Genomic DNA, 22,642 nt, shown 5'->3' with positions numbered 1-22,642 from the left:
TAATATTTTCGGCTTGATTTGTTTACATTTTATTTATTATTAATTATATAGAAGCGTTTGCATACAAAATATATAATTAATTCAATTGCGTAGCAATGCATATTAGTTTAAATTCAATAAATAAAACAATGCAAATGCTGTACAATATATTTAAAAATTTTATTAAAAATGAGATAAATTTAGATACAGAAATAAAAGATAACAGAAATAAGATAGATAGAAATAAAATTGTCTCAGTGGAAAGCATATGATCTCATTTTTAAAGTGATATAAAAAAATAAACGTTTTTCTCTAAAACTAACTAAGTTTAAATAGTTTTTTTAGATAAAAATTTAATTAAAATTTTCTCTTGTAGAATACTTACTTCTCAAGATACAATTACGAGCTAAATTAAGTAGCTCAAAATCCCAAACATCTATCCTGTAGAATTTTTCCCAAGAATCATGTTGCAACATACTCGCCAGTAAATATTAGCATGTTAAAATTAAAATATTTAACTATGAGGCTTTTAGGTAGATTCCTAGAGAAACACTACCTATTGAAATGGTTCTCATAACAAGACTTCCAGAAAATTTCTTCAGTTCTTTACCAATTATGGTCCCTAAGACCCCAAACCACCCTTAGTTCAAAAGTTTATAAGACACAGGATAACTAGAGTAATTCTAAATGCATTTTAACTGTCTTGGAATATACTATTCGAAGTGTAAAAATCTCGCAAGAGGTCATATATGGTCCATCTGGCTCAAAGGAAGTAAAAATAATGGGGAATGAAAATTTTCATTTTGTAATAACATTCTTAATATGGAAGATGGAAAAATAAATCCAATTAGACAAATTAGCACCTCATTAAGACGAACAACTTTTGTACTTGAAATTTTTCAATAACTGCAATATCTTAGAAGTTGGGTTTGTATTTCTAATACCAACAATTTATGTTGCCAGTTAGTAACTTAGATATAATGGAATATACATTTGACTTCCAGCATTCTAAGAGGCCTTTTTTTAATTCAAATGTTCGCATTATTAAACGAAGGACATTGTATCATTTTTTGTAATATCTACAATACATCAGCTCTTATTTTTCACCTTCATGCTTGTTTCTATAGATATAAGAAACAGCCATTATTTCGCTGATAGATTTTGGGTAATTTCTTTCATTAAAGCTTCCTGCTGTTTTCCATTCCAATAAAAAAAAGCAAAGAAACCCATCAAATCATTTGAAACGTTCCCTGAATTAGTGATGAAGAGGATTTAAAACAATTTCGATTGTTAGCCATTTCAGATTACTTTTGCTTTTTGCCATCGATCTCCGTTGTCTTTCCGGGAGAATTCTATTTCCGACTTGGGATGAGTTTTGTTCTTTCCTTTTAGTTAGTTGCTATTTATTGTCGTGGCAGATGGATGAACTCATTTATCTCTCCAGTGATGTTCGCGAATTTATACTTTTAAATGTCATGAAAATGTATTATCGTCATTCAGTCAGTAAATTAAAATGTCATCTGATTTATCTTTCAGTTAATTTTTCAAATCGAAATACATTTTGTTGGTTGATATTATTTATTAATGAGATTAATGATTATTTATTAATGATCAGAATAAAATTATGATATGTAGCAATAAAATTTAATCTATCTAATTATTGTCAGAAAATTTTTACCTAACTTTGCTTATTCTTTATTATTTGTAAGCTAAAATTTGAAGTGCTTACAACATGAAAAATATTTCCAGTAAAGTTTGAAGCTATCACAAATCTACCAACTATGAACTTCATATGTAAAAAAGTAAAATTTATTTAATATTATCATTCACCTAAATCCTAGAGCACACACACAAAAAAATATTTTTTTAATGAAGACTTTTAGATATTTTTTATTGTTCGTGATTCTTTTATATAAAATATTGTAACAAAAAATGGACAAATTTATTTTATCGTCTGCTCCTTTTAAAAAATGTTTTGCGTTAAAAATAAAATAATATAATAGAAAAAAATTTCTCGTCTGCAAATTTAATTTAATTAAAATGAGAAAGTTTTTTACACAAAAGTAGTTTCTGAAAAAACTACAATTCTCGTAAAATAATAATTTAAAAAAAAAAGATTTTTTTTTTTTACATTATAATTAATTTTTGAAGAATGATAGAAATTTTAACTGCACATTGTGAGTGGCAACGTAAATTGATACAACTATTTGATGAAGAAAGTCATTTTAAACTGGAAATTAAATTTTCATCAAATGTTTAAAGGAACTTTTCAAATTTTTAAACATATTTAAAATGCAGGAATATTCAAAACACTATTTGAGACACTTCCCACTATAAATGAATTTTAAAAAATCCTTATTTAAATATGCATCTTTTCCATGTTTTGACTATTTTAAAATCTGATCAAGAGAGTTTTAAGCAACAAATAATGAATCAGAATGAATCATAACAGAATTATTTGAGAATAAATGCAGATATTAAAATAATATTTAAAATATAAAGATGATTGCTATTATTTTATAAATGAAAATATATAATTGCTTGCGTTTCACAAATATAGAACGTCTTTATCAATTCAAATTACAAATATTAAAAGTCTATAAAAATTTCACTTGTAGAAATTTTTTTAATATGCTGGCAAAATTCAAATAAGAAGAGTTTGCAGGCGTTGTGTGGAGATGTTTTGTTAGATATTTCTTTTTTTAGGCAAAGTTCCGACTTTTTAAAGCATCTTCAACAGATGACGCGAAATACATGGAAGAATATTTTTTTTTCTTTTAGACTTGTTGACAACACATGATGGATGAGTTGTTGACGACGCAACAAGAGGTTGCCATTCTGAACAATACTAGTATTCAAAAATGAGCGACTTGCTGTTCTTTATGAATGAATTAGAGGCCTAACACATCCGATAAAACCCCCTTCCTGCATGTATGAGTGCTTGATAAAAAAATGACGGATGAATTAGCATTATTTAAATTCATCGCTCATTTTGACAGGCTTTTGTTTATTACTAAACAAAACGGAATATAAAAAGTAGTTAGTTTTAGTTAACCCCATTATTGGTTAATTTTTTAAACTCTTCGAAAAGTTAAACTAGTCTCCAGGAGTATTTTTATATATCGTTTATTGATTTATTGTTAATGATTAAGAAAATGATGCTTTTCGGTTAGCCTGACGCAAGCGGAAAGTCACCAAATAATTTAGACCTGCATTAAAAAAAATCGCTAAAAAAGTTGTAGCGTTAAATTTGTATGCAAGTTGGCGACGTTTTTTGGATCGCAGATCTAAATTATTTGGCGACATTTCACTTGCACCTGGTTAACCAAAATGTACCAAGAAAATCCTCTGTAACAGAAAATAACAGTGTAACTCTGTATTACACATGCAATTAAATGACACAAATTGATTACAGCAAAGTTTCATGAAACTTTATAATAAATTGCGAAATAAATTCTTCTCAACGAATTTTACGAACCCAAAGGAAATTTCAACAATTCCTCATGGTTTATTATTATTATTATTTTGCTTTATTATATTATATTATATTATATTATATTATATTATATTATATTATATTATATTATATTAGTTTAGTTTATTCAATAAATATCGGGGCAAACTCGAAGTATAGTTAGTAGACATCAAGTGTAGAAAAAATTATATTAAACCGTAATATAGCAATTGCAAATCAACTTAAGTCATCGAAAATTACAAAAAATAATACATAAATAATTTTAGGGTCACCTAAGAGTGATGAAAAGAAGATTAGTAAAGAGTTAAAAATTGATCAAAAATAGTAATAAAACATAACACGTGAAAAATAATAGCAAAAGCACGTGTCACTTCGAACTTAAATTCTCTGGGATTTTGTTGTTGATATTGCGCCCTATTTGCCATCGTCATATTTGGCATGCGGCATACGACTCACAGTGTTGATGTTCACACATCTGTGGGTTACGCTTTTATTAATTTGTATTCTATTATTTGCGTCGTGCATTTTATTTATTTATTTATTAATTCACATACAAAAAAAAAACATTGTGTAACCCTTCCACTCCCATAAGTATACTTATGCGACCTCATATGTGATTGGAAAAATGTGTTTTTATATCCTTCGCATGATTTTAAGTTGTGCACTGCTACTTATGAGCCATGCACTGCTTATTGTATATAATCTTGGACATAAAAATTGTTTGAGGTTTTTATAGTCATAACGATGTCATGTCTTAACTCGGTATGAGATATGGTCGCATGGCCTGAACAGTAATAAAAACTATTAAGCATTAATCTTAGTGTCAATTTTAATTTCTGTTGCCACTCGGTCCTTCAGATTATTCCAAACACTAAGTCAGAGCATTGGCTGTTTTTTATTGCATGATTTGGACAACTCAATGAAGGGTAAATTTGAAGGAAATGAAGGAAGGATTTCAATACTCAACATGAAAATAAAACCTAATGGTGATGTGTTAAATGAATAAACCTTATAATGTTAGTTTTAATAACCACATTAAAGTTTTACGCTCCCCGTCGAAAGCAATACAAGATAAATGAATAGCCATCGTCACAAAAGTAATGACCCTAGAATTAGGGTAAATGGCCATCGTTAACCACAGGCCCAATGCCCACATGATAGTTTCGCCCCCTCATCGGCAGTAGGTAACTCAACTGACGCCGTGACTATGAACATCAAGAAAGCAAGAACCAACCACCAAAGATGAAACTAGTATCCAAATCTGCGATAGTAACCACATTAATAACCAATAAAAGTTACGTCCATCCTGAATGGATATATGCAAATTTAGTTTAATGATCTGAACGCTGCAGTAACAATGAAACGAGATTCTTAATGGTTATCAGCGATCACACAATAATCTACACCAAGAAAGCGAGAATAGACCACCAAAGCGGAAACTAGCATTCCAATCTGAATTAATGAATTTAATTTAATGGTCTGAACGCTAAAATAGCAATGAAAAGAGATTCTTAATGGTCATCATCGGTCACAATACAATCTACAGCAAGAAAGCGAGAACCAATCACCAAAGCGGAAACTCCCAATCCGGGTTAGAAACCCATATTAAAGTTGTGCCCATCCTGAATGAAAATATGCAAAGTTTGTTTAATGGTATAAATGCTGAAGCGAGAATCTTAATGCTCATCATTGGTAAAACTACGATCTCTCCTGTAGGAGATATGTCTCGTTATCGATAAATGATAAATTAATTTCATGTTATTACTATACTCACGAGGTAATCCAAAATTAACTACTATACCAAACGCTTTTCATTCCATATCTATCTTCTGTTCCATAGTCCCGGTAAGAGTAATAGTTTCATTAAATCGTCCTTTTATAATTTTTTTTTTCGTCTAGTGTAATCGGAATTGATGATAATGAATATAAAAGCAGCCTTACTTAATTATTAAACTGGAATTTAGCCTAGAGCATACAATTACATCTTAAATTATTTGCTAACGTATCTTAGAAAACACAATAGTAAACTAATCTAATTAGACCCCAGGAAAGGAAATGTATATATACTTTGATGATCCAACATCTTTGTCAAATCTGAGTATTCAATGAATAAAAATGATTTATTCATTAGATCAAAATTAATTTAAATTCCTCATTGTAACTCAAATAGAGATGGTAATGTGGGCGCGAATTTAATTGTATCGTCTCCTTTTGAAATTTTAATTAAATCTTGAACAAAAACCTCCTCCTGCTTATTAATGGAATGCATTTATGTTTAATATACTACTAATAATCCTTACGCGTTTCCAAAATGCTTGGGTCGTTCGGTAACAAAGTAAATGTTTAATTCTCATAAAAATCTAATCTATACCTCATATTTAATTTAATACTGTATCAGAAAATATGTATTTCACCATTTGTTGGAAGCCTTTTTTCTCCGTACCACTGCTGCTTCTCTCTTCGAGGGCTTTTTTTTTTCTATTATGTTCGAAGAATGTATGCAGGTTTATAAGGTTTCATTTGGGGCTCAATGTGTACGCAAGTGTATATTTTATTCATGAATTTAATCACGTTTTGCTGCCTGTATGAATTTATTTTCATCTCTTTTATTCTTTTCTCTCTCTCTCTCTCTGCCATCTCCGTCTCCTTGCAGCATGTTCTGGAATCGCTACAAGAAAAGGTGAGTTGAGTTGTATATGTCCTTCGTCTCCTTCTTCGTGTTTTTACCTCCCCTGAAAACATGAAAATCACGAAAAGATCTTACTTATTTATTCATTTCTGTTGCGAAAAGAGTAAAGCGTAGGGCATTCAAAACAAAATCCCTTTTCCTGTCTCACAATTTTCGTAGGTGCGTCAGGCGTTTTCTCATCAATATTTTACGTTCGTCGTTAATGTAAAAAAAGTGAAAACAAAACGGAATGATAAAAAAAATAAAAATAAGTAAAATAAAAACAAGGGTGAAACATGGAAAAGAATATAAAAAGGATACTGCAGCTTTGGATATTTATCTTATTTGCTCCTCTTTTTCCACCCTAAGCTTTTTGGGAGAAAAACGTAACATTAAAAATAAGAAAGAGAACATTTCTCGCGATTCTGAATTTGATGGATTCGAAATCTAGTCTTTAAAATGTAAATCCCCTTTTATATTGTTTCTTGAAACTTTTTGTTTTTCTTATTGTGAGGATATGGCAAAGATTGCTAATCTGGAAGCTCCCTTCCAATCGGGAAAAAACACAAAACTATTTATTTTTCAGACAATGGTAACTGTTTCATTTGTTTCTATAAGAAAGGTGTGTTCCAATCCATTTCAATTTGATGTATTTCTTTTGTCAAACACTTTGAAAAGAATATTATCATTTGTGATCTTAAACTTTTTCTTTCTCTGTTTATTAATTTATTTGTAAGGTATTTGTTTTGTTTGATCTGTAGCGCTTGATTTCTCCCAAAAATTTAGAGTAATGAAAACTTTCTTTTATCTTACAGTAACATGAATGTTAATCGCACTTTTTTTAATACCGAATAGTTACAGAACGACATCATTATTTAAAATATGTATTTCAAATTTTCACGAATTCTTTTAATGTGATCTACGTTTATACTGCAGAAATTTTTGTATGAAAAGGACATTTCCTTTTACCGAACACTTTATTTTTTCTTCAATATTGTATTGTGTGTAGTTGTTGTGTTGTTACTTTGTGCATTTTATGTACACTTTAATAATTTTTTGCTTCTTAATAAATCTGTCCATGTATATCCATTCACTCGACAGGGAATCCTAGAAATTCCAAATTCAGGGTTATTCTGTGACGAAAAGAAAAAAAAAGAAAGAGATGCTAAAATACCTTATTTTATTTTGAAAAATGTAGTTTATCAGTTTGAAAAATAAATTTCGTTTACAAATTGCAAATTAACCATTAGTAATTAATCTGTGATATTAAGAATTAGTTGATTTAATTGCATTTATACCCATTCATTGTGAATGTAAATTCGATAATACGAAAATTTATATTGTAATAATTATAGAACATTTATATTTCTAATAAATATTATATTTATCAGATCGCTTAAATAAATCCAGATACTATTATTTTTACGTGCAAATTTTATAGTGTGCTATGTAAAATGGGGTTTTGCTAATTTAAAATAAACAGAATTACATTAAAAATAAATATAATAAAACATTATTTACATTAGATAATTACATAAAATAACAAAAGTGAATTAAGGATCATAAAATATATGTAATTATCTAAAGTGTCAACGAACAAAATCAGTTCGGAAATACAACAATTTTTAGTTTTAATGTCAAATTAAAGAAAAAAATAGACGAATTATAAACAAAAAGGACCAAATAAAAGAACTGCCGAAGAATTTGAATTGAAAATGTTTAAATTTATCAATCCCCAAAGTATTAAATTCCAATTGTTTGCATCATAATCATTGCAGTTTACCATTGTGATATTTCATCCATTTATGTAGATCCTTATTTTCTTACATTTTTAATGATGTAAAATAGAAAGAGTTTATGTTAAGTATAATTTAAAATGCACAAAGTAAAATAATATGATCAGATGGTTGTTTTTATTTCGAAATATTCACATAAATTTGTTATTTATTTTATCACAGACGATATTTCATTGTTATCAAATATTATCAAAGTATTTTTACTTAATACTACAAAATATCCATTCCGCATGTAATTTCGTGTCTTGATACTTGGTTTTTAGTGAATCAATATCATAAAAATAACGTCAGCCGAAAACAATTTTATTTCCAAATTCATACACACTTCAATTTTTATTTTTCCATTGACACTAAATAACATCTATCGGATATTTTCAAAATAACTTTTACCTAATATAACAAAACAGAATTAACACATATTTCAATAATCTAATATCTTTCTTCTCAGTAGTCAATGAATCAAATTAATAAGGCAATAATTTTTGGAAACGTTATCACCGATGACTTATCCAACGAACGTGATCGGTGGAGTTTAGGTGGTACTGTTGCTTTTCAATGGAAACGTTCAATGGTTTCCTTATTGCAGTTTTAGTTCCATAAAAGTTATTGGCAATCTATTTTACTGAAAAAGTATCTAAAGCTATCAAATTGATACTTAAATGGTTCCGGTTGTCAAGAAAAACGTGTAGACAAAGTCACAAATCATCAAGTTTTCCAAATCATGTTTCTTTTCATAAAAATCAATGTCTATGCGGTCAATAGAAATATTACTCGTTTATAATCCATTTTTGACTGCATGTTTTTGAATATTACGCAAGTTATTTTTTTTTTTTTCAAATGTGGATTATTTCTCTTTTACGCCTTTCGTGCTTAATAGTTAATATACAGGGTGGTTATAATTAGAGTTTAACTTTAAAATGATCATAAAAGGAAAACTACTGGACCAAATGCTATGAAACTTGATAATAGTTTAAAGGAAAAACATGAAAATTTCTTTTCCTACAAAAAAAAAAAGGTTCAAAAACTCACCACCAGGGGGGAATTGGCGCTGTATGCAATATTGTTAAGCAAAATAGAACGTGAAGAAAGGCATAGATTTAAAATGTGTTTAATCGTTTCTAAAACGTGTTACAAAGCATGTTCAATGTGGCGTCCACCATTTTTTGAAACCAGTTAAATCACATTACTGCATTCTCAACAGTAGTCTAAGCATCTCAGGAGGAATGTTACGCACATATCGGTGCATCGCATCTTTCAGTTCCTCCAAATTGTTCAGATTATCACCATAAATAGTGCTTTCTGAGATAACCGAATGTTACGCACATGTCGGTGTATCCATCTCTCAGTTCCTCAAAATTGTTCCGATTATCACCATACACAATGCTTTTTGAGATAACACACATTGAACATGCTTTGCAAACACACTTCAGAAACGATTAAAGACATTTTAAACCGATGTCTTCATGTCCTGTTTTTTAACAATATTGCATACAGAGCTATTTCTCCCCTGGTGGTGAGTTTTTGAACAGTTATTTGGCGGAAAAGAAATTCCCATGTCCTCCTTTAAACTATCACCAAGTTTCATAACATTTGATACAATACTTTTTCTTTTATGATCATTTAAAAGTGAAGCTTTAATCATATTCACCCTGTACTTTACTTAGAGAAAAATAAAGTAAAAAATCGAATGAGTTTAGGAGCAATTTTATTCTTTAATTATCTCATATACCGTGAGAAAGTAACAGAATTATTGAAAAATTAAATATATCTTCTATTTTTTAGATCTTTCTAGTTTAGTAAAAGAAAAAATAGAAATATATGTCTAGAAAAGATAGATATGTATAGAAATTATAAATATATGTCTCTTTGTGAAGACAATCATTAATGCGAATCGAATTTGGCATATCATCACTGCATCCAAATAGTAGATCTACATGGAATTTCGGACTGAATCTGTCTGCTCGTCCATCCTGTTGCATATAAACAATATTATAGAGAAAATATAATAATCCAGAAATAATGGAATTCAGCATTCAATTTCAAATTCAGAATTGGAAGCGAGTATCAAATTTTGGATTAAATCCACAGATTGTCTGTTTGTTTATCTGTCTGTTAAAATTCGGGAAGTTGGCTAGGTAAAATCTGGAACTGGGTCTTCAAATCTTATCAGGTTTTATCTTCAAAACCTTCAAATCTTATATTTATGTTATATTTTGAACTCCATCCAACATGTTGCTGAATTCCAATATAGAGAATCGATTTTTATTATACTCGATGTTAAATAGAAATAATACGCCATTTTCTATACGAGAAGTCGATTGAGAAAATTTCAGCTGGTGTAAGAATATTTCTTTAAAGTATTTTGACTGTTTTAGATAAAGAAAAATATTTCAACAATTTTTAAACTCGAAATTAAATCTAAATTTTATAGATAGCACCTGCATTTAAATTAACCTATTCAGTACCTATTCCTTGTCCACTTTTATGCAAGTAGATTCCCCACCTTCAAAAAAATTAACTGAACAGCCATTTGCTTATTTGAACTGTAAGATTTTCCATGTGCTTCTCTCCCAAAAAAAGAGCAAAGTAGAAATTCCATTCAACGAATGAAAAAAAAATCCATTATAAAATTCTTTTTAAAAGTACGAAATAGGCTTGCGAATCAAGGGAATGCATTTGGCATTGGAACTTATCTTAAAAGTCATTCTTCTCTCAGAGCAAAAAACGATAGTAAATGAAATTTTTCTCTGCAAACTGTAAACTAGTACTAACTTTCTTTTCCATTTTATTACTTGCCATCAACTAACGTAATTTTCCACCAAATTTTTCTTTTAGTTCTAAAATACGTGAAACTTTTTTTTCGTTTGGTGTTAAATCCTTTTAGCAATACATTTTACAGTGCCTTTCATTTTTTTTATTTAATTTTATTTGGTTTTTGCAAGAACTTTTTGAGTCAATAAATTTTGTCAAACGATAAATTATAGCTTATTTAAGGTTATTTGTTACAAAAAAAAAATATTGCCCTTTATGTTAAAGATATAGATAACGATACCGAAACTGCAACATCTGCATATAAAAATCGCAACATCTGGAAAATTTCCAAAACAGGCAGACATACTCCATTTTAATGCTTTTTACCCCTAAGATTTAAATTTATTCCAGAATTTCAAAGTTAATATTCTAAATAAATTGGATTTTTCTTTTGTTATTAGTAAGTTACATGAGAAAAGCAAAATGCTCTGAAATATTCTTTAAATTATTTTTATCATTAGGTTACTACTTTCTCTACATTTGTCTAGATGAAATTAGTTTTGGAAAAGTTTTTGTTTAGTTACATTTGGTTTTAAAATATTTTCTAAGTTATTTTTATTTAATCAGTTCGATATTTTTTGTAGATTTTGCTTTATGGATATTTTCATTCAATTTATTTTGAGATTTTCTCTCTGTTTTCAATTAGGCTCGTTTAACCAAGGACTCTTGTTACTTTTATATTTTTAGACACTAATAAATGCTGTTATGTATTTTTAATATGTTTTTGTATTAAAATATGAATTCCTCATTGACTGTTCCACAGTTACGGCCTTCAGAAAGCTTCATTGAAATCGTTTCTCAGTTCTTGACTTTGAAGACAGATAAATGCAGAAAACTGGGATGATGTTTTGCTACATATTACATTTGTCTTTGGGGAGAATATGGATTGTGTTTGTACAGATGTTTGGGAAACGCTGTCCAGTTTTCTTTTCTGTCAAAGGAATTTCTCTCCTTTTGGAATCTTGAATCTCAATTTTAGCAATAGAGAAACAGACATAGAGTTGCAAAAGATGTGTTATTTCTTTCTGGTAGCTTATGGTGATTGACAGTGATTTGAGGTCTTCTCTTGAGGAAATAGTTTCATCTTGTCTTTCTAGTGATTTCATTAGACATCTCTCTCAAGATTAGTCTTCATAAAACCCCAATGCCGAGTTTGGTGAAGATTTAGCCTTCTAGTTAGTGCCGCGTTTAAAATATCTTCTCATTCATGCGCCATTAAAATCTGGAAAATTATATTTTGTCTCATGTACAGTCCTCGGCGTCAGTTCCAAAAAGTGAATTCTTTCTAAAGCATCCACTAGTGTCTCTCCGAAATGGAATGCGTTAGTAAAATTAAAAAAGAATTCAGTGCTACAATTCATTCAGTGCTACAAATAAATGCTGTTTGTTGCTCTCTGTTCTGTATTTACTCTGTTCTGTACCCAAACGGTCATTTCATATAGTAATATTTTTTATATATATTTTTAATACGTTTGGGTAAAAATATGAATTTTCCTCTGACAGGTTCATAGTTAAAGGTCTTGAGAAAGCTTCGTTGACTTAGTCTTGCTTTGAAGTCAGAGAATTGCAAGAATTCGATTCCAGGTGCATAATGATTTGTTGCATGTTCGAATAATCACCGCATTGGTCTTTGTGGCACATATGGATGATGTTTGCAGGCTCTTAAGAGCTACAGTGTCCAGTTTTTTTTCTGTCAAAGCCATTTCTATTCTTTGGAAATTTTCAATCTCGAGTTTCTCAATAGAGAAACAGACATGAGTTGGAAACAAATGTAATGCTTAGCATTTACGGCGATTGAAAGCGGTTAGCCATCTTCTCTTGAAGAAGTAGTTTATCTTGTCCTTCCAGTGATTTCATTAGACATCTCACACAAAATTAGTATTCATAAAACACGGGTGTCCAGTTTATCAGGGATTTAGCCTTCTATTAATTGCTGCATTTTAAACGCCCTTTCAATGGTGAGACATGAAAAGTTGGAGAAATCTGAAATGCGTACTATTCTCGGCGCCAGAACAAAATTGTTAGTTCCTTCTAAAGTGCCCTCTAATATCTTCAAAAATGAATGCATTTATCAAAATAAAACATATTCATAGTGTCATATTCTTTACCACAAGCAAATATTGTTAACTTTTTATTGTCCTCTGTTCTATAACTCTGTATGTATTAATATCTGCAGTCCTCTAAGCAATCTCCATGGCGAGATTAATTTCTATATGTGATCATCCTCATTTAGTAATATTAACTCAATGTATCCTTACAGTATTACCATTTTGCGGTAAAACCATATATATCAGATTTCCCGGTATTGCAGCAATTCCTGTCATAAATATTAAATACAGATGTCACCAATGAAGTCATGACAGTATAATACAATGGGACTTAACACGCAATGGCATTTAAACAAGCTTATTTGTAAATTCAACGTTAGACTTGAATTTGCATGATATGATCTAAGATTTATCAACTATTGCAAACGCTTACTGTGCATTATTGCAGTTTCCAATTTCACCAAAATACTCAGTCAATTACCTTGATTTATCGTCACGTGCAATATATCAGTCTGAAGCGGATGGAATGTGAACAGTGCTGACACCGGATTATCATACACTTTAGCAAATTGATAATACCTAATGTCATTGCTCTAAAGGATCTCTGCATAACATAACAAAAGACTTTACTAAAATTAAATGCATATAATTTTTAATAGAATGTTCTAATTTAATTTAAAAGATTTAATTCTAAAGTGAGTCATACATAGGATAACCGCAATTGATGTAAATTTGTTTTGATCTCAATTCCAAGGAAAGTATTAGGCTAAATGCAACACCATTTCGAATATATACAATTCAAACGATTCTGAAACGTTTTAGTAAGCAAAAAATAGTTCGCACTTTCGCCGCCAGAGGCCAAAAAGGCGCTACGATAAGAAATTTTGATATAAAAATTGAAGAAGCAATTTATTGTATGAGTTGCTAATATTTAAGGAACATATTAACAAAAAACATTTTTTAACTATTACATTTGCTTTTTATCATTTACAAATTTGTCTTTTGCAACAAAAGTTGTGCTTTTATAATGCATAAATCTTTACAATAACATATGATATTTTATATTATACAAGGCTTACCTTCTTACCTTGCGATTTTGATAGAGTAATCATTGACAACGGCTTTCATGCTCCTTTAAATGTGGATAGTTTGGCCAACTTATAAAAATGCGCCATTGTATGTACTGAAAGTAATTTAATCTTTATTTTCTTCTTTTAGTAATCATTTATACAACAAAATTCTAAAATATAATAGAGCTATAATTAAAATTAAAAATTTTTAGATAATTAGAGAAAAATATGCTTAAAAAATAATTTTTCAATTGTATCCTTATAAGAAATATATATATATATATATATATATATATATAATGATATTTTAATTCTAACTTCAATTTAATTAATTTCAAAGATTTTATCATTTTATCTTAATTTAGCCCATAGTAACTTCATTCTAAAATATTCTCTTAATTCGTGATCCAGTTCCACTTTCGGTTTGATTAATCCCTTTGTAAAAATAATGCGCCATCAGTACTACGTATCAAATGAAACTGATACTTTAGTTGCCCTTGACAGAAATCAGCATATGTATTCTATTGGCGCGTAACCGGAAATCCTATTTTATATAAGACTAGTGATCATTTGTTTCGCGCTTCTTTCTTACTTCTGCTTTTGTGTCGCGCTGCGTCTGCTTATAAATAAATTGTTTTCCCGAGATAGATATTAAAGAGAATTTAAAATATAACGTCTCGTCTATGTCTTCAACCTGCATTCTGCTTCAAACAAAATATGTTACATATATATATATTTACGATTATGAGTCAAAACTACATACCAAATTTTAACTAATTATCTTATTGTGTTCTTTAATCATAATGTTCGTATACATATGTTCAAAAAGACGAAGAGACACTGCTTTGACATTTCTTTAATCCAAAATTATTAAAGGAGTATTTATTTCTGTGAAGATAATACATAATAGTGCGTTTTTGAGTTCTCACGTTCATATGTTTGCAATTAGAAGGACAAACATACAAAAAAAATCAGTCTTCGAAGTTAGTCGGAATTTCGATATCAATCTGCCTTTATAATAATCAAATTATACAAAACATTTCATATACGTTTTTGGATGATTTTTCAATTAACAGAGAAACATTACTTCAAAAATTTCTTTCTTTTTGGTAGTCTTAAATGCGCAGTGTCGTCAAAATATAAGGATCGACTTTTTTCAGTAATTAAAAAAATTCTTAATTTTTCTATCCACATATAAGGTGATAAAATCTCTTAAAATGCTTGATTCAAATACCTTTTTCTAAATAGTTCTCTAAACTCGATAGAAATATAAAAATTCTGTAAACATTGCATCAGCTTTATCAATTGATTTGACAATTTTGAAAACAATCATAATAATGCTTTATTTTCACTCAGCCGAACTAGCGTCATCAGAGGTCAAGTGGTTGGTCCCACTGGAAGTGGAATTGTTGGTGTCCGAGTTGGAATTGACCCAAATTCTAAAACTGGATCAATCTTAACCCAGGAAAGCGGATGGTGAGTTTATTTTTCATATTTATAAGTTATTATAAATAAAACAGTCTTTTGAAAACTGATTTTTTGTTGTTGTTGTTGTTGTAGTGAATGATCATTTTTGGTGATCCTTTTATTAGCAAGAAATATTGGTTGCGTTTAATGTCAATTAATTCTTTTATGAATAATTTGATATTTTTTATTCTTTTGAAAGTATTTCTAAGCATCACATTGTGATAGATAGGTTATTTTAATAGCTTTTTACTTGTTCGGTTTATTACGTAAATGAACTTTGAATGAAGTCAAGTTCAAAGATACCATTTAAAAATTTTAGTATCGGATTAACTGTTGTCAAATTACACTTTATCTTTCAAGATATCGTAATTCCATTTTCTTATTCTTTGTGTAAACTGCGCTGTTATTTAAAAAACATTTCTTTCTTGGTTTGCAGTAATGAAAAAAAAAATCAGATGATTAACTTTTTAACTAAAGACTGCAGATCGGTTGAATTTTCAATTAACAGTGGAAACTTTTTTTACAAATAAAACATTGTTTTTAAGTTGTCAATATTCAAAGAAACATTGCATGTTAAAACAATAAATTGCTATCGCTAAAACGAAGGACAATTAGTTTTTAATTTTAAAATCATGTAAAAATCAGTTTTCTGATATTATGTTTGTAAGTTATCGTGGGAAATCATCAAAGTCTTCTTTCGAAAACTCTTCAAATAATTAAAATTCAAATCAAATCTTCAAAAAAATCACTTAGACCTGAACATCCTTTCCCTTCAAACTGCCACTTCAAAGAATGTGACTTGTAAAGCACTTTTTCAGAAAATTTGCTGTATGCTACTAATAATAAAAGATAATGTATCAACAGACTCACTATCTTCTGTTATTAGTGGAAAAATTTGCAATGAATGTTTTGATGTTTTGATTAATAAAGATTTGATTATAAACTATTAATATATTCAGAATATTGTCTAAAAATGAAAAATTTTAAAATATCAATCTGAAGCAGCAAAAAAAAAGGTATTGAAAATTACTATCCATTTTATTAATTTTAACAATCATCCTAAATTTTCAAATTTGTTTGAATTTATTGGATAGAATAAATTTTTGCTGCAACTTTCACTCTGTAGAGAAGACTAACAATATTGTTTGTAGCCAATTCTAATTTCTTTCAGATTTCCTTCACCATATTTCTTCTTATGAAGATTAGATTTAATAAATTTAATTGCATTTTGAGACACTTTGCAAAATGTTGTTGAGACACTTTGCAAATGCTACATAGAATATTCACATATCAAAATATCCTACCATATAAGCAGAAAATTGGATAGCCCCTACACTTTTTAAGGATTTCCAGAACTTTCAGATGCTGCTATTTTTGCCGCGTGCGCTTATTTATTTTATTTATTTGTAATAAAAAGCAAAATACATTTTTCTATGTCTAATAACATTCGAATCTTTATCTTTAAATCCTTACAAGTTTTTAGTAACCTTAACTCAACGTAACAATTAACTTGAAAGTTTTGGGAAATGACAATTTTAATTTTGCCATTTGGCACACAATACTATAATAAAAAATAGCAAACATATCACGAAAAATAAAATCTTATTCTTTGAACTCAAGCGAAAAAAATGGTAAGAAAGAGAGAATATATGTCATCTGAATGCATTAAAAATTTAAAAATTGCTATAAGATGAGACAAATTTAGTTCCTGACAGTTTAAGAAAAGATGCAGCAATTTTAAAAGACAGTGTTTAAATAATGCATGTGCGTATTAAAGTTTTTTTTTTCTTTTATTCTACGTAATAAGAGAAAAATAAAAATGCCTGTAGAAAACAACTAAACATTAGCATTGGACGAAGTACACGAAGGATATATACTATTAAATAGTAAAATAAGTTTAATATTTTGACAAAAAAATGAAACAAAAGAATATTTTTAAATTAACTTAAAAAATTTGCATGGCAATAAAGTTGATATTGTTATAAACTAATGCTTTGAATTTTAAGAGAGTGTAAAAATATTTCTGTGAGGTAATTTTTTTAGAAGTTATAGTGGAAAAGCATATAATCTGTTAACTGTTATTTCACTACTTTAAATATTGTAGAAGCTTTTTAATAGCTCAGTTAATCTTTCTAGATGCTGAGAAACATGTGTGCCAAATTTCACTAAGTATTGACAGAAACTGTAAATTTCTATACAAGATTTACAGACAAACATGCAAATTTATATGTGTAGATTTTAAAATTTTCATATAATAAACTTATTACAAGCATGTCAGGGCGCTATAGAGATAAAAAGGAATATTAAAAAAAAACGCTTTTATAACTAAATACGCAAATTAAAGTTGCCGTTTAGGAACACATAATCTTATTTTTTGTTTTCTTTTTTTTCGTTCACAAGACAAATACTCTACATTTATTTTTTGAGTTTTAAACTTTTTTCACTACTGCAATCTACAATAACAAGCAAAGTCTAAATTAAAGAAAAACTACTAGTAATTTTTACTTCGCAAGATAAATACTCTACATTTATTTTTTGAGTTTTAAACTTTTTTCACTACTGCAATCTACAATAATAAGCAAAGTCTAAATTAAAGAAAAACTACTAGTAATTTTTACTTCACAAGATAAATACTCTACATTTATTTTTTGAGTTTTAAACTTTTTTCACTACTGCAATCTACAATAATAAGCAAAGTCTAAATTAAAGAAAAACTACTAGTAATTTTTACTTCACAAGATAAATACTCTACATTTATTTTTTGAGTTTTAAACTTTTTTCACTACTGCAATCTACAATAATAAGCAAAGTCTAAATTAAAGAAAAACTACTAGTAATTTTTACTTCACAAGATAAATACTCTACATTTATTTTTTGAGTTTTAAACTTTTTTCACTACTGCAATCTACAATAATAAGCAAAGTCTAAATTAAAGAAAAACTACTAGTAATTTTTACTTCACAAGATAAATACTCTACATTTATTTTTTGAGTTTTAAACTTTTTTCACTACTGCAATCTACAATAATAAGCAAAGTCTAAATTAAAGAAAAACTACTAGTAATTTTTACTTCACAAGATAAATACTCTACATTTATTTTTTGAGTTTTAAACTTTTTTCACTACTGCAATCTACAATAATAAGCAAAGTCTAAATTAAAGAAAAACTACTAGTAATTTTTACTTCACAAGATAAATACTCTACATTTATTTTTTGAGTTTTAAACTTTTTTCACTACTGCAATCTACAATAATAAGCAAAGTCTAAATTAAAGAAAAACTACTAGTAATTTTAACTTCACAAGATAAATACTCTACATTTTTTGAGTTTTAAACTTTTTTCACTACTGCAATCTACAATAATACGCACATTCTAAATTAACGAAAAACTACTAGTAATCTACAAGGTCTAAATTAACGAAAAATATATTTTAAAAAAAAATCTTAGAATTACCCTCAAGGATAAGGACCTGGATTTGAGAATTTTTAGATACTTTCAGGAATGAAAATTTCACTAGTTAAAGTCTCATCATATTAAGTTCAACGAATGAAGCCTTCCCTAACTTCGATTTCAAAGCGGCATTTTTAAGAGCAGAGTAGAGTACAAATTTGGATAATACGATTTTAGCTTAAGTAAAGAAGTTTTACAATTTCCTATGAAAGAAACTACAAAAAAGGAGAAGAAAGTTTAGATTTTAGGCGAGAAAGATATTTGTAATCTAGAATTAGATTATTATTCTACTCTCAGGTTATTTCAGATTCAACAGTTGAATTGAGAAAGCTCTCAGTGCCTGGCATTACCTAACTTTGATTGCTTTCTAGTATGTGTTCATGCATGTGCATGCATGCGCTCGCACGCGTGTGTGTATGTGTGTGTGCATGCGTGCACGTGGGTGGGTGGGTGTGTTTGTCAGGAAAGACACCTCTATAGAAAAACGTTAAAACCTATACCTTATCTAAATATAAAATTTGAACCAAATCGTCGGAGCCATTTCCAAGATACATGAAATATATTTATGTATATGTACAAGAATTGCTCATTTAAAATTATAAAATACTCAATCATCAGTAAATAGTTTTATCATTTTCACTAAACAGTCTCTTGTAATTTGTTTTCGTAATCATTTCTCATTATTCTAGCTAAGCAATGGGACAAAATGAACATTAGTTTCTCAGAAACACATTTGGGATTGCAACAAATAATAATTTTAGAAGCCTTGTTTTTCGAAAAAATCTTGTCAACATCAAAGGATCAACAAAAGATCAAACAAAAAAATTAATGAAAAATATTTGCATTCCTTACAAAAAGATATCAATTTAATCTTTCTGAAAAAAAAAGAAATTAAGAATTACCAACGATGTTTTATAATAATGGAACTGGAAAAGTGAGTATTATCTTTCCGTTATTTGATCATTGCCATTTTTGACAACACAAAGATAAATCCAAATGTCCGTTTTGTCATTCTATTAAAATACATATTTCCCAGCTGCATTCTAATCATACATAAAATATGACATCCTTTCAAAAATGCATCGCATTCGATTCCATCTTACTAGCAAGATATTTAAACCTAAACTATCTGAAAAGCAATCACAGGGCTTAAATTGTGGTTCAACTCGATTCGCATAAAATTACCGATAGTGTCAATCAACTTAAGTTCAAGTGACGCTCTTTTACAGAGGACTTGTTTTCAATTCCGATGGCGGAATAAAAATAGTTTAAGTTCCTGGCAAAGTCGGATATTAAAAAAACTGCATATATTTGACAGGTGATCCCAAACTGACACAAACTTGTGGTCGCCAGCGATAATATATATTTATGAATTTTATTTTCACCCGTCAATCTAAGTTTGATTTTTGTGTTACACTCTTGCTCCTGGCTTGTTATGAATGCAGTATTTGCGGAGACGAGTTAGTCAATAAAATGCGAAACTTTTCCGGATAAAGTTTATTTTTAATCTCTTCAAAAAATTTTGGTGTAGTTCGGGTATTTATTAAGATCTGAAGTGCATCGTAGTTTACTTTTATAAGAAGTTAATAATTTATAAATCTGATTCTACGTCTATGGTTGATTTCGCGTCGTAAGATATTTTTTAACAGTATTTATATTAAATTCAACTATTTTTAAATGAAATGTCAATATCGGAGAAATTAATAATATTTTTGTTCCCCGGCTAAAATTTAAAAGTAAGAGTATATTCTCTTACTGTAAATAAGTTTTATAAAATACAAATATTGGTAAAAGCTTTTTCAGCGCTTGTTTTGATAAGCCATCCAGAGATATGTTTTGCACTAAACCGAGATATACTTACTGATACATTTTGCATCAATTTGATCCATCTTAAAACTATTATAAATTAATTATTAATTTTCCAACTCATGAATTTTAATAGTTAATGAACATACATAGTTCTGATACTTAAAATGATACGAAATGTATCAAATGTCGTCATTTTAAAATATTCATATGCTATTTTGTTACGTATGTGTTTATATCTATTTAATTCCAGTAAGTTAAAACAATGTAACTGAATTTAAATTTTCATACTTGTATGTTAAAATCTATGTTAAAAAAAACGAAGAAATTCTTTTGTCATAAAGAGATTTGATACAGGTATATTTTCAATCTATCGCAAAAATTGCCTTCTGATTAATGAAACAAATAACGTGTCATAACTTATACAGCAATTATATTATTAACTTTCAACAGACCACTGGTACCTTTTCTTAAGGCAATGGATTTCATGTATATTTCAGACTAAAAAACATATAATGATAGTTCATTTATTGAAATAATAGAAACAGATGTTTATTGCGATCCCAAATACTAATTTTTTCTAATCAAAGTAACAACGCTGTCTTTTCAGGAATTTAATTAGTGAATAAGACCAATAATGTATTACATAATTAAGTTTAGTTAGTTTCAGATAGCAGATTCAGTAAAGGAACGTTGAAGATTAATAATAATTAAATCAAAAGAGAGAAATTACTTAGAGTACTTATCCAGATATTTTTCATTGACTCCTTTTGGTATGTTTGTTTCTTTTATTTATTTCTAATTATCTCTTAGACCCGATTGTTGCCTCTGATTGTTGAACTGCTTTAAAACTTGCGAATTCAGTAAAGAATTTTTCTCTAATTAATTTATTATGGAGACAGTATTTATCGGCACATTTTTTTAGGATTGGTTTTAGCAGTATTGTAAGTTTGAATATAACAATGAATTGCAATATATTCACGTACATGTGTTTGCCATGACTATATGTTCATATAACAGATAGTAAAGGAAAAATGTTTGTGACAATGTCAAATCTTACTGAAAAAGACAATGCACATATTTTGGAAAACATATTGTTACGAAATTTCCGAGTTCGTTTGGATAGTGGGAGTTATATGGTGTGGAGAACGCTCAATCAGCAGGCGGCAGTAGAAAATAAAACAACGACGTTTATTTACATGAAGACACACAGGACAGCACAAAGACGACAACTATATACAGCACAAAAGACGATTATCTTCAACCGAGACGTGCAGCAAACAACAGCAGCATACAAGAAATCTCTACTGTAGACAGTAGCGCACAGCTTAGTTTAGCACAAGCTTCACTCCGTCGCTGCTCCGCTTATCTCTGGAAGGCCAGTTCTTTAGCGTCGATCCCGACTACGACGACCCTGGCAGCCTCGGCCACCTCCTTTTATAGGTCTCAGAGGGCGGGGCTAGAAGCCTCTCAACCAATCAAGGACGTTCGAGGCTTATCTCGGTTCCTACTGGACGGGTCGGGAAAATTCTCGATGTTTCGGGTATAATCTATCTTGGCGCCAAAGTCACCAAATTCGTCGCCAAATGGTCGCCAAATTTGTTGCCAAGATCCGGGACCTCCGACGCGACACACGGACTCCGTCCAATACAGATGACTGTAAAACATTCTTTCCGATGGTGGAACCAACTATGCTGGGAAGCAGCATTACAGATTCATAACAATATCAAAAGGTCATTTGTAAAAATCCATACATAGCAAAACATGCGAAATTTTAAGGTAACAGCTAAAAAAGTAGTGACATACGACATTTTGCGGCTACATTCCATAATCAATTGACATGCATCAATTTGAGAACAGATGTATTTAACCTAGCAGGAGTTTTGCGTCCATAAAATATGTTGACAAATTTGACATGCAGTATTTTGATATTTCAACAGCAATATAGTTGTCGGTGGCTATTGGATAAAGAAATATGGCTTTTAACACATGCGGATGATGTCAAAGAAGTAGTGGAGGTGATTTCTCACCTGAATATTTGATATATGTACAGTTAGTACATGATCTGCACC

The 22,642-nt window shown here is 29.2% G+C and overlaps 1 protein-coding gene across 1 annotated transcript in view; it reads left to right on the top strand.

Moving 5' to 3' along the window:
• Positions 1-22,642, top strand: part of LOC129963438 (teneurin-m-like) — a 618,667-nt gene that overhangs the window by 515,323 nt on the left and 80,702 nt on the right. The window contains exons 16-17 of the mRNA XM_056077801.1: positions 6,108-6,134; positions 15,204-15,323. Coding sequence (XP_055933776.1) covers positions 6,108-6,134; positions 15,204-15,323 — 147 coding nt within the window. The remainder of the gene's footprint in view (positions 1-6,107; positions 6,135-15,203; positions 15,324-22,642) is intronic.

The sequence above is a fragment of the Argiope bruennichi genome, chromosome 3 (genome assembly GCF_947563725.1).
Source record: "Argiope bruennichi chromosome 3, qqArgBrue1.1, whole genome shotgun sequence".
Lineage (NCBI taxonomy): Eukaryota > Metazoa > Arthropoda > Arachnida > Araneae > Araneidae > Argiope > Argiope bruennichi.
This window is presented reverse-complemented; position numbering and strand designations above follow the sequence as displayed.